Source organism: Cynocephalus volans, chromosome 10 (genome assembly GCF_027409185.1).
Source record: "Cynocephalus volans isolate mCynVol1 chromosome 10, mCynVol1.pri, whole genome shotgun sequence".
Lineage (NCBI taxonomy): Eukaryota > Metazoa > Chordata > Mammalia > Dermoptera > Cynocephalidae > Cynocephalus > Cynocephalus volans.
The window spans coordinates 93,468,408-93,479,253 of NC_084469.1; the positions used below are offsets into that span (position 1 = coordinate 93,468,408).

Below are 10,846 nucleotides of genomic sequence, written 5' to 3' on the forward strand. Positions count from 1 at the left end.
CTGTACTTCTGTTCGCCATGGACTGTTTTGTACATGCAGAGAAGAACAGAAAATAATATGACAAATGTGATTTGTTAGATCCTAACACGTTTCCTTATTAAGACCAAAAACTGAACAAAAGCCCATCAGGGGGCTGGCCGGTTGGCTCAGTTGGTTAGAGCGCCGTGTCATAGCATCAAGGTCAAGGGTTTGGATCCCTGTAGCAGCCAGCTGCCAAGACAAACAAAAACAGCCTATTAGGATATGGGGAGTCCAGATTATGCAAATAAGAATGTTCAGAATTGGGCCCAGATGCTGCGTCGAGGTGGAAAGATGTCCAGGGGGAGTCATTAAGTGGAAACAGCACAGGGCAGTGGGTCGCCTCTGTGCAGCTGGAACCTGGGGGGACATGTGATAGGGGAGCTGCCCAGGGGACAATCTGCGGGAAGGGCAGCCCGGGTGGAGGGAACAGCACAGGCAAAGGCCCTGGTGGGACGCAGGTGGGTGAGCTCCGGCGGGGAGGCTTTGCGGACAGGGAGCAAAGAGGGGGAGAGGTTTACTCCGGGCTTTTGGCGGGGGCAGGACCTGTGTTCCTTGATGGTATTTCTGTTCTTTGTTTGCTCGCTTGGGGGGTTGTTTCCTCCCCCGTCAGACTGTGAGCCACACGCTGGCACAGGCCATGTCCGCCATGGTCCTGGGGCTGCGACCTCCATCAGGGCTGGGGGTTGCCTTGGGAAACATCGATGCTGCCTCCGCCCAAACCCAGGCTCCTGACCACACTTTCCACCTCCCTGGACCTGCCTTGAGGGCTGCGGAGAGGGCCAGAAGAGTGAACACCTGCAAAGACTCGGAATGATTCCCATACCCTGTCGGTGCTCGATGAACACCAGCTACACGGCTTTACGGCATCACACCTGCCATGCTAATTATGTGAAAGTGGGTTTTAAAGGACAGAAACCAGAAATGGCATCTGGGATCCTTTTGTAGAAAGTGAGAGAGGGATTCACATCTTGCCCCACGCCCTGACTTTGCCGCCACCTGGTGGCAGCGTACTCAAGAGATGCCCGAGACACGCTACTGACAGTTTCAACACTCAGTTGCGCAGCCAATGACCAGACACGTTCTACAAAACAGAGGATTTTTATTGTGGCGTGCGCTGGAGAGGGCGGCTGTGGGCAGCTGGGGTGGGGCGACAGAGACAGCCCTTAGAGGGTCCTGCTAGCAGGGTCCCTGGGGTGGGGAGGGGGGCCATCATCCTGGCGGCCGATGATGGAGTTGATCCAGTTTGCGAACTGTGCCACGGGGGCGAAGGCGTCTGGGTAGAACCCAGAGCCGCAGCCTCCTCGGATGAAGGAGTCAATTCCGTAGATCAGCCCGTTGCAGACCAGGGGGCCGCCAGAGTCCCCCTGTGGAGGACAAGATCAGAAGCCTGGACTACAAAACCTCCCGCCCGCCCACCGCCCTGCAGGGCTGGGGAGTGCTTCCTGGGGTCGGGCTGCAGTCCCCGATGCCATGGCGGGTGGGGAGGCAGGGTACGTACGAAGCAGATGCCAGCCTGCCTGCGCCGCACCAGTGTGCACACGTTCGTGCGGCGGCAGAGGGACGTCACCACAGTCACATTGAGCTGCTGCAGGACGTTGGGCGCTGGCCCGTTCGTGCCCAGCCGGCCCCAGCCCATGGCCAGGCACCGTGTCCCGTTGCTCACGCCTCCATCCTGGGATGGCAACTGGGCCACCTGCACATTGGCGTTGATGGTGGCAGACCCGTTGAGCTGTGGGGGGTGGGACAGGGCACCCAAGCGTCACGAGGGGCAGTGGGTGACGACCCTCCCCTCCCTGGGCCTCAGTTTCCCCATCAGTTTCCACCATGGTTCTGGGATCTCGCGGAGCGGGACACCCACGCTGCAAGCTGCTCCCAACCGGGAACCTCAGTTTCCCCATCTGGAAAGCGAGAACAACCACAGTGGCTCAGGGCATTGTCGGGGGTCCAACTGGATGTGGCTTGAGTGCAGTAAACAGTAGGTGCTCAATAACACAATAAACTCTGCTAAGCCTTCCCAGAGAACAATAGTAACTTCACAGGCAGGTGCGTGGGGCGCGGAGGAGTTTCTGCTCTCCGTCTCCCTCCTGCCCCGTTTCTCAAGGACAGGGACTGTGCCTGCCTTGGCCACAGGACTGGTGAGCGGAGGGCACAACCTGTAACAGCCACGAGGGCGTGCTGAGCGACAGTGGCGCAGCGCTTCCCCGCACTGTCTCGCTTGGTCTCTCGGCGGCCTGTTGGGGGCGCTCATTTCCCCATTTTACAGAGGTGGAGACTGAGGCACAGAGGGTGATCATCCGCCCCTTTGGGGTCCAGGTTCACCCCAGGTCTGTCATCGTGGATCCTACAGTCTGCCACTATGTGTCCCCAGCTTTGCACCTGCTGCTGCCCTGCCTGGGCATCCCTTCCCCGCCCCCGCCGGTCACACCTGGAGGATCACGATGTCGTTTAGCAAGCGCGACGGGTCGAAGCCGTTTTCAAAGACCCGCTGGACGGAGAACGTCTGCCGGGTGGGCTCCTGCTGCCGCAGGTTGTGCGCGCCCAGCACCACCTGCACCGACCGGAAGTTTCTGCGGGCAGCGGGGAGGGGAGGAGGCAATTGGGGTGGCCCCAGAGGTTCGGAGGTTCAGGGCGGTGGAGGGACCCCGGAGCCTGGGAGGTGCCTCCACGTTACGTGCCTGAGGGAGGCTTGTGCCCTACGGGCCTAGAGGGAAAAGGGCACGGAAGGGGGGTCCTTGTGGCACAGGACAGGCCCCTTTGGGAGGAGCCCCGGGTCCCTGGTCTCACCCCCCCAGCTGACAGACGTGGAAACTAAGGGTCCAGTAGGGGATTGGGGGCTCCTGGAGACTCACAAGCCGTTCACGCAGTGGGCCGCCGACATGACGAAGTTCCGGGCGATCAGGGTGGCCCCGCAGAAGTGACCTCCGCGCCGCTGCAGGGACACCATGAAGGGCCACGCGTGCGGCTGGGCTGGCCGGCCACCCACAATCTCTGAGGCCAGCGCAGGGCCTGGGGACACGCAGGGGTGCGGGGTGGTAAGTGCCTACTAAGGAGGCCCTCCCTGCCTGGACACTTGGCCCCTTGGGCCCCCACCAGGAACCAACCGGGTCAGGACTCTTCACACCCCTGTTGCCCAGATGAGGAAACTGAGGCAGAGAGAGGCGAAGGGACCTGCCCGCGGTCCTCCTGCCAGGGGGCAGGCAAGTCTGGACTTGAACCAGGCTCTGAGTCCCCAGAGGGTGCCCAGTGCCCCCAAAGTTCAAACCCCAGCTCTGGGTGTCTGGTGGTAGCCTAGCCACTTGGAACCTCAGTCTTACCCTCTGGTCTCCTCATCCCAGCTGTCACCTCCCCATGAGGATGAGGGGACACACTGACTGAGGGCACAGTGGGGAGGTGGGAACCGACACCGAGGGACAGATGGACAGGCGGGACTAAGGACAGGGGCCCACTCACCACACAGCAGCGGGACCAGCAGGACACAGGCAAGGGCAGGGCTGGAGGATCGGCGGCCGAGGGTCATGGTGGGGCCGCGGCTTTGGGGTCTCTGCCCCCCGTGCCCACCCTGCCCCTCTTATACCCCATGAGGGAGTCCGTTATGGTTGCCCCACGGCCGGCCAGGTGTCCCCACTTCCTCTCCCTGGGACACAAGGGGGTGATGAGGAGGAGGGGTGGGGAGTGCAAGAGGCCAGGGCAGGCTCGAGAAGGGTCACCAGATAAAATTCAGGAAGCACAATTAAATCTGAATGTCAGAAAAGCAATTTTTCTTTATGAGTGTCCCAAATATCACATGGGATAAACTCATGTACAAAATTCGTCTGCTTTTCTGGCACTCAGATTTACCTGGGCGTCCTGTATTTTTGCTAAACCCGGCAAAGCTAGACCTAAGGGACCTTGACTGGGTACACCCCTCGTGCCTCAGTTTACCCAGGCCACTATAATCACGGCGACACGTAACTGTATTGAGCATTCGCAGTGCCCAGCACTGTACTGACATTCCTCAGGGGCGACAGGGGACTGCTGGGTCCCCATTTGACATGAGGGAACTGAGGCATTTTGAGAGAGTTGCCTACTCAGGGGCGAGGCGCGAGAGCTGTGATTTTAACCCGCCCCCCGGAGTCACGGCTGGACGGCGATTTGACAGCTTCCACCCAGAGGAGCTGGTGGAAGATCGCGAGCCCAGCGTGCAGGGGGTCCCCACGGCCCAGCCCCCAGCCTCCACCCCCCGTTCCTCTTCCAGTCTCCCCGAGGACGGTCCCGCTGCAACGGCCGCAGCCAGGGCTGTCGCAAGAAACAACGTCCTCCTGGCTCTGGGACAAGGCTCAGGGGAGGGACCCAACGGACCAGTCTCCAGGAACAGGCGGGGCCTGGGCTGGAGTCAGATCGTCCCAGGGTCCCCCCGATCTGCGACCCTGGGCAGGTGAACCCCCATACCTCTTGCGTGGGCAGGACCGCCCTGCTCTCCCAGAGCCTGGCACACAGCGGGCTCAGTCCTTTGTCCCTAGTTTGGTCACCACGAACTGGTCTTGCCTCATCCTCTTCTGCCGGGGTCCCCACCCTGCTGTCTTAAAGTCACCGTAGAGCACTTAGCAAGCACTGCTGTATACGCAGCTCCGTTTCAAGGCCGGGTATGGGTGAAAGTGAAGGAGGTCGTGTTTTGGAAGGGAAGGGGGCTTGGCTCTAACAGGGAGACCAGACTTAACCACAGCTGCACTTATGGAGCTCCGCTTGTATACTCTGTTCATACATGCCGTGGTGGCTGTGTCAACTGTGGGTTCATATCCCAGTCCTGTCGTGACCACTCGACCGCTGAGTAACTTCAAGCCACTGAATTAACCCCTCTGTGACTCAGTTTCTTCCTCTGTATAATGGAAGTCGTAGGTTCCATCTCATGGAATTGTCACAAAGATTAAATGAAGTAACATTTGTAAAGTTCTTACATACAAAGGTGCTGTCTAAGGGTTTGTTAAGCCACCACCCCACGCAAGGTAGGCCGGTGATTGCCGGGGAGACATAGGCTGTGAGGGGCATGTGGGGGCTTCTGGGAGGCTGGGCATGTTCTAAGATCAGGGTGGCGGTAATGGGGCTACACATATGCAAAGAGTCATTGAGCCTACAATTATGACGTGTGCACTTTACTTGTTCTAAGTCACACCCCAATAAGAAAATAGATTTGACCACTTTCCCCCTGAGACCTCAGTCCCTGGGGGACTCTTCCAGTCTCACTTGCAGAGCATCCCGTTCACTATTCCTGTGGGCCTATCATTCCCTGAATTAGATGTGGTTTTGTTTTTTTAATCTCGGCAGCTGGCCGGCCTGGGGATCCAAACCCATGACCTTGGCGGTGCAAGGCTGCGCTCTAACCAGCGGCGCCAGCCAGCAGCCCTGCCCACTCCCTGGAGTTCAGCAGCCCCAGCCAACCCCTAACAAATCGATCAGGCCTTCTCAGGCGCCTAACGTTCAGGTCTCCCACCCAGGTCTGATCTTTGTGCTCTTCCTTCCAGAACTTTCCTCTGAATCATCTTTCACTCACATGAGCTCATAGAAAACTGGTTTTTGTGTGTTTTTCCTTGGGTGAGTCTTTCTGTTCCAATCAGTGAGCTCACTCCAACATTCCCTCCAGCACGTGCCCTTGACTCCCCAGTGCTGGGCACCAAAGGGTCCCTCTGGGTCTCACAGAAGCCACCATGGAGTCCCTGGCATCGCCTGACATTCGTCCACACACATTTCCCCGCTTCAGCCGCGTCTCCGCACAGGTTTGCTCCTGACGCTGCTGCTCCTCTGCGGGGGGAGATGGGGGTCAACTGAGGTTTGAAAGTGTTGAAGCGGGGACAGACCTGGGTGTTCTGGCGCAGGCTGGAGTTGGCACGCTGCCACCAGGTGGCGGCAGAGTAATCAGTAAAGGAGGTGCTACCTCCCTCCTGGCGGCATGTCCTGGAGCAAGTTGGCCCCTCTCTCTGCGGCGTGTGTGGCCACTCGCCCTCCACGGGGGGTCTATGATGACCCCACCCCCTTCCCGGCCTTAGACCTCCCCTCTGTGCCCGCCCCGCCGCTACCAGGGGGACCCCTTTCCTGCCTACTTCTGCCATGAGAAAGAGTCCGCGCCCTCGCTGCGGCAAGTGTCCCCGCTGCTCGGGCCCCATCCCCCCGACTGCCCTCGTCCCCCACCCCACTCGCCCTGCTGGTTGGTTCCTGACGGAGTCTTCGCACTGGCGGGGCCCCTGCCTGGCGGGCCTCCTCTAAGTTTCTACTCACGCTTTGGCATTCAGCTCGGGCACCGCCACCTCCTCCAGGAAGGTCCCTTGACGGTGCCTCTGCCTGCCCCGGCTGGATCAGGAGCCCTTCAGGCCCCGTCACAGCCCTGACCAACCCATGTTATCACGCCTGGTCCTCAAGGAGCCCGTGAGCTGGGAGACTTGGAGCTGGGTCACCGAGAGTCAGGGTGGGGTCCATTCTAGGACATGTCTGGGGTGACTCTATTTTCCAGATGAGAAAACTGAGGCACCGCAATGAGTAGCGACTTGCCCAGGGCCATGCTGGCAGCCTTTGTGGGCATCTGCAGTGAGACCCCCTGGGACCTGGGTCTTCCATGTCTCGGCTCCAACTCCCCCCAACCCTCAGTCCGCGGTTCAGGGACTCGGATCCAGGGGCCCTCTGGGCAGCTCTCCCCCCGCCCCATTGCCCTGCGTGGGAAGGACAGAAAGGAGACAGGGGGTTTCAACTTTTATTGACATCAGTATGGGGCAGGTGCAGGGCTGGCCTGGCTCCCGATGGCCCCATGGGATGGAGGAAGACGGTGACTGGGACAGGCAGGGGCAGCCCAAGGACCGTCCATGGGCAGAAGCAGGAAGAAGCAGCTTTCAGGAAAAGATCCGCCTCTGCCCAGAGTTCTCCCTTTAGGGCTTGTCACCCGGCCTCAGAGCTGGGGAGGGTGTGTGGGCGGGGACGGCTCGGGGACTGCCATCGCCCCCCTCTCTGCGCAGCACCGACTGTATCCAGTCACATAGAGGGCCACTTTAGCAAAAAAGTCAGGGTACTGGCGGGTAGCGCAGCCCTGGATCACGAAGGAGTCCACACCCTGCAGGACGCCGTTGCAGACCAAGGGGCCACCGGAGTCTCCCTGTGAGGGCGGGGACGGATGGTCAGTCACCCAGGCTGGGCTGAGGCGTGGCTGTGTCAGGGAAAGGGGGCTGGGGGTGGCCACATGCTGTTTCCAGTCTGGATTTTCTTTACAATGTGTGAATGAGAGAGAGGCCACTCTGGAGGACGGGATCGTTTAGTAGCCTCCTGCTGGATACCTGGACCGCTGGACTCCGGGTGGGGGCCCCAGGAGGAGCAGGATGGGTCCGCCATGCCTTCCCGTGGACCGAGAGGGCTCAGGGTGAAGAGAAGGCACCAGACCCACAAAGGCGGCCGGACACAAGGCGAGCGTCCGCTCTGTCCCTGGGGCTGTGGCCATTCCCCGGCCCACCCCGCTGGAGCCTCACGGTGGACGCGCCACCTTCCAGGTGAGGAGACGGAGGCACCGAGCGCAGCTGCGTGGCCAGGAGGTGGGACTTGGCCCCGCTGGCCCCCGTCGCCCTTCCCTGGACGGTGGTCCCGGAGCTTCCTCCCACTCCAGGGCGGGGGTACGTACGAAGCAGATGCCAGCGCTGCGACGGGGCACCAGCGTGCACACGTTCTGCGGCCGGCACAGGAAGGTGACCACGGTGACGTTGAGCTCCTGCAGGACCCGGGACACTGCTGCGTGGGTGCCCAGGCGCCCCCAGCCCATGGCCAGGCACTGGGTGCCGTGGGGCAGCTGCTGACTCTGCTGCGGCAGCTGGGCCACTGCCACCTCAGCGCGGAGGGTGGCTGGGCGGTCCAGCTGGAACAGGGCGTGGGCAGCGGTGAGACCCTGTCCCCAAGACCCTGAGGCCACCCCCTCTTCGAGCCCACCCACCTCCTGACCCCCCACCACACCAGCACCCCAAAGGGCCTCCCTGGGGCCTATGCACGTGCCGTGAGCTCTGTCTGGACCCCATGGGCCTCCCCTTGTGGCATTTGTCACTCATGATCACATTCATTCATTCATTCATTCATTCATTCATTCATTCACAAAGCACTTATTGGGTGCCAACTGTGTAAGTCCTGTTCTAAGCCCCAAGGGTCCAGTAAGAACGCAGACAAAACCTCATGGCCTAGTATACAGTAGGTGTTCAATAGGTGTTCGCTGAAGGAATGAAGGAACGAGGGACCCATGAGCCCTGCTGGTCCCACCCCTCTGAGCTCCCCAGGTCCCCCAACCTGTACAAGGAGGATGTCATTGAGGCTCTGCTCTGGGTCATAATTGTTCCCAAACAGGCGAGTGATGCTGAACCTCTGCTGGGTGGGCTCAGGGGTCAGCAGGTCGTGGGCCCCCAGCACTATGCTCACCTGGTTGTGGGGGCTGAGGGATCAGGGTGCTCGTTTTAGGGGTATCCTGGGCTTGGGATCCATCAACCGGGCTTGAGCCTGACCCTCCCCGGACAGGTGGGACCGTGGGGAGGGCCCCCCAGCCTGCCAACCTCCCCCGGGCAGGGCTGGGGCTCCCCCGCGCAGGGCTGGGACTCCCCCGCGGGCCCCGCGCACATTTCCTGCAGGCAGTGGGCGGCGGTCAGCACGAACCGCGGGTGAATCAAGGTGCCCCCACAGAAGTGGCTGCCTGGGGTCTGCAGCAGCTGCAGTGACGCCATGTAGGGCCGCGAGTGGGGCTGCGCTTCGTGCCCGCCCACGATGTCAGCGGCCCGGGCTGCACCTGCGGGACACGGGTGTTAAGAGCCCACAGTCTGGGGGGACAGCAGAGCCGCTGGGCCACCTCCACTCAGTCCCTGGTTGCTCCGAGCCTACGTCTCCCCATCTGCATCATGGGCATCCTGTGGCACCCAGCCCCGGTGGGCGGGTGGGAAGCAGGGCTCTGCGCCTGGGGTGGGGGCACCAGGTCCTGGCGGTTAGCACGACTATCGTCCCGGGGGGCCGGCTCCTAGTCCTGAAGGGTGGGGACGTTTTTAAGAAGCAGAAAAAATAAATAAATAAAAATAGCCGACACATGGACCCATTTTGCAGAAGGACAAACTGAAGTATTGAAAATCCTCTTCAGGCAAGGACTGGAGGGGTCCCTCGCTCCTGCTCTCCCCCGACACCAGCGTCACTGACTCAGTGACTTCATTTATTCATGGGTACCCATGAGTACTGAGCGCTCGCCGTGGGTCAGGCACTGTCCGGGGATTCGCGTATCATATTTAATCCTCACCGCGCTGGCCTCCCAGGGAAACACCGGTTTCTGCCCATTTTTAAGGGTGGGAAACTGAGTCGAGCTGCCCAGGGCTGCCCTTTCCTCTCACCCTCCCCTCCCTGGAGGCATTAGTCCCAAGCAGCGAAGGAGGTCCTGCCCTGGGCCTGCCTCTCCCGGTCCCCCGGCTGTGACAGGAGGGTGTTGGACTCGACCTCCCTCGTGGGGGCGACATTCCCCCAGAATCAGCCGAGTGCACGCGGATGGGACGATGGTCACTCACCACCCAGCAGCAAGGCCAGCAGGACACAGGCGAGGGCAGGACTGGGGGCTTCGCGGTGACACGCCATGGTCTGGCTCCAGGGTGCCCGCTGCCCACTCCTCTTATAGCCTCCACACGGAAGGTCGTTGGGCTTGTCCCGTGGCCAGGCCAGGCATCCCCACTTCCTCTTTCAACCTTGGGGGCCGCGGGGAGTTTGGGGTCAGAACCAGACACCAGGATGTAGGGGACTTCAGGCTCAGGGTCCCGATTTTCCCTGGGGCTGTGAGAAGCTGGCTCCTGCCCACCCCATGCTGGGGATCCCTGGACAAATGGGCAGCCTGGCCACAGCCCTTGGGGGGACACAAGCCCCCCCACACATCCAAGGAGACACCTCCCCGGCGTGGTCCCAGCAGAATGGGACGGTGCTCATGTGTCTAGCGGCTGGGGCAAGCCTGAAACCACTGTGAAGCCCACCTTAGTTGGGGACAGGACAGGACAAGGGAATGGGGGAAAGGTGGGGGACAGAGCCGTGTGTATCCTCTCAGTCCCCCCCCCCGAGACCCACAGAAACACCTTCTCTCCAGCTTGAGGATTCATGTTTGTCCTGGAGGGCAGCGGTTCTCAGTGAAGCCACAATCCTTTCACACCCCCCATCCGGAGGACACTGGGCAATGTCTGGGGACATTTGTGGTTGTCACAACTGGGGGTGCTCCTGGCACAGAGTGGGTGGAGGCCGGGGACGCTGCTCAGCACCTGCGGTGCCCAGGACGCCCCACCCCAGAGAGCGACCGGTCCCGCGTCCACAGTGCCGAGGAGATATTTATTTATTTATAAGTGACTCGTCTTTTAAAATTTTTTTTGGTTTTTATTTTTTTGTTTTGTTTTGTTTTTTGTTCACTCTTTATTCTTTTTGTTTTTATTTATTTTTCACTTCTCTTTGACTCGTCATTATGAAAAGTTTAAACCTAAAAGAGGAGGTCTCTAAACTTGGGGACAAAAAAAAGTTTTTAATGTTTTCTTTTTTTAAGTTTTTTAATTTTTATTTTTTGGCAGCTGGCCAGTGTGGGGACCCAAACCCCTGACCTTGGTGTGAGCAACACTGTAACGTTTCATTTTGAAATGATTTCACGCTTACAGAAGTCCAGAGAGTCCCCGGGTTCCCCTGCCCTGCTCCCTGCATGTTGTCATCTCACACAACCGAGGGGCCGCGGTCGAAACCAGGGAACGGTCATCGATTCAACACGATGACCTCATCCACAGACCTGAATGTCCCCAGTTGTCCTTTTTCTGGTCCAGCATCCCACGTTGTGTCGTGTTTC

At 60.0% G+C, this 10,846-nt stretch overlaps 2 protein-coding genes across 2 annotated transcripts; both read right to left on the reverse strand.

Moving 5' to 3' along the window:
- Positions 1–1,184: 1,184 nt before the first annotated feature.
- On the reverse strand, positions 1,185–3,538 carry LOC134387497 (neutrophil elastase-like). The gene is made up of 5 exons (XM_063109952.1): positions 3,472–3,538; positions 2,871–3,027; positions 2,447–2,588; positions 1,520–1,750; positions 1,185–1,385 (listed from the first exon to the last, which is right to left on the reverse strand). The coding sequence occupies exons 1-5, from the start codon at positions 3,536–3,538 to the stop codon at positions 1,185–1,187; spliced, it is 798 nt and encodes a 265-aa protein (XP_062966022.1).
- A 3,373-nt stretch (positions 3,539–6,911) lies between these two features.
- On the reverse strand, positions 6,912–9,615 carry LOC134387498 (myeloblastin-like). Its single transcript, XM_063109953.1, is given in 6 exon segments — positions 6,912–7,018; positions 7,021–7,135; positions 7,652–7,882; positions 8,302–8,443; positions 8,626–8,791; positions 9,549–9,615. Coding segments are annotated over 6 exon segments (828 nt in total).
- Positions 9,616–10,846: the final 1,231 nt, after the last annotated feature.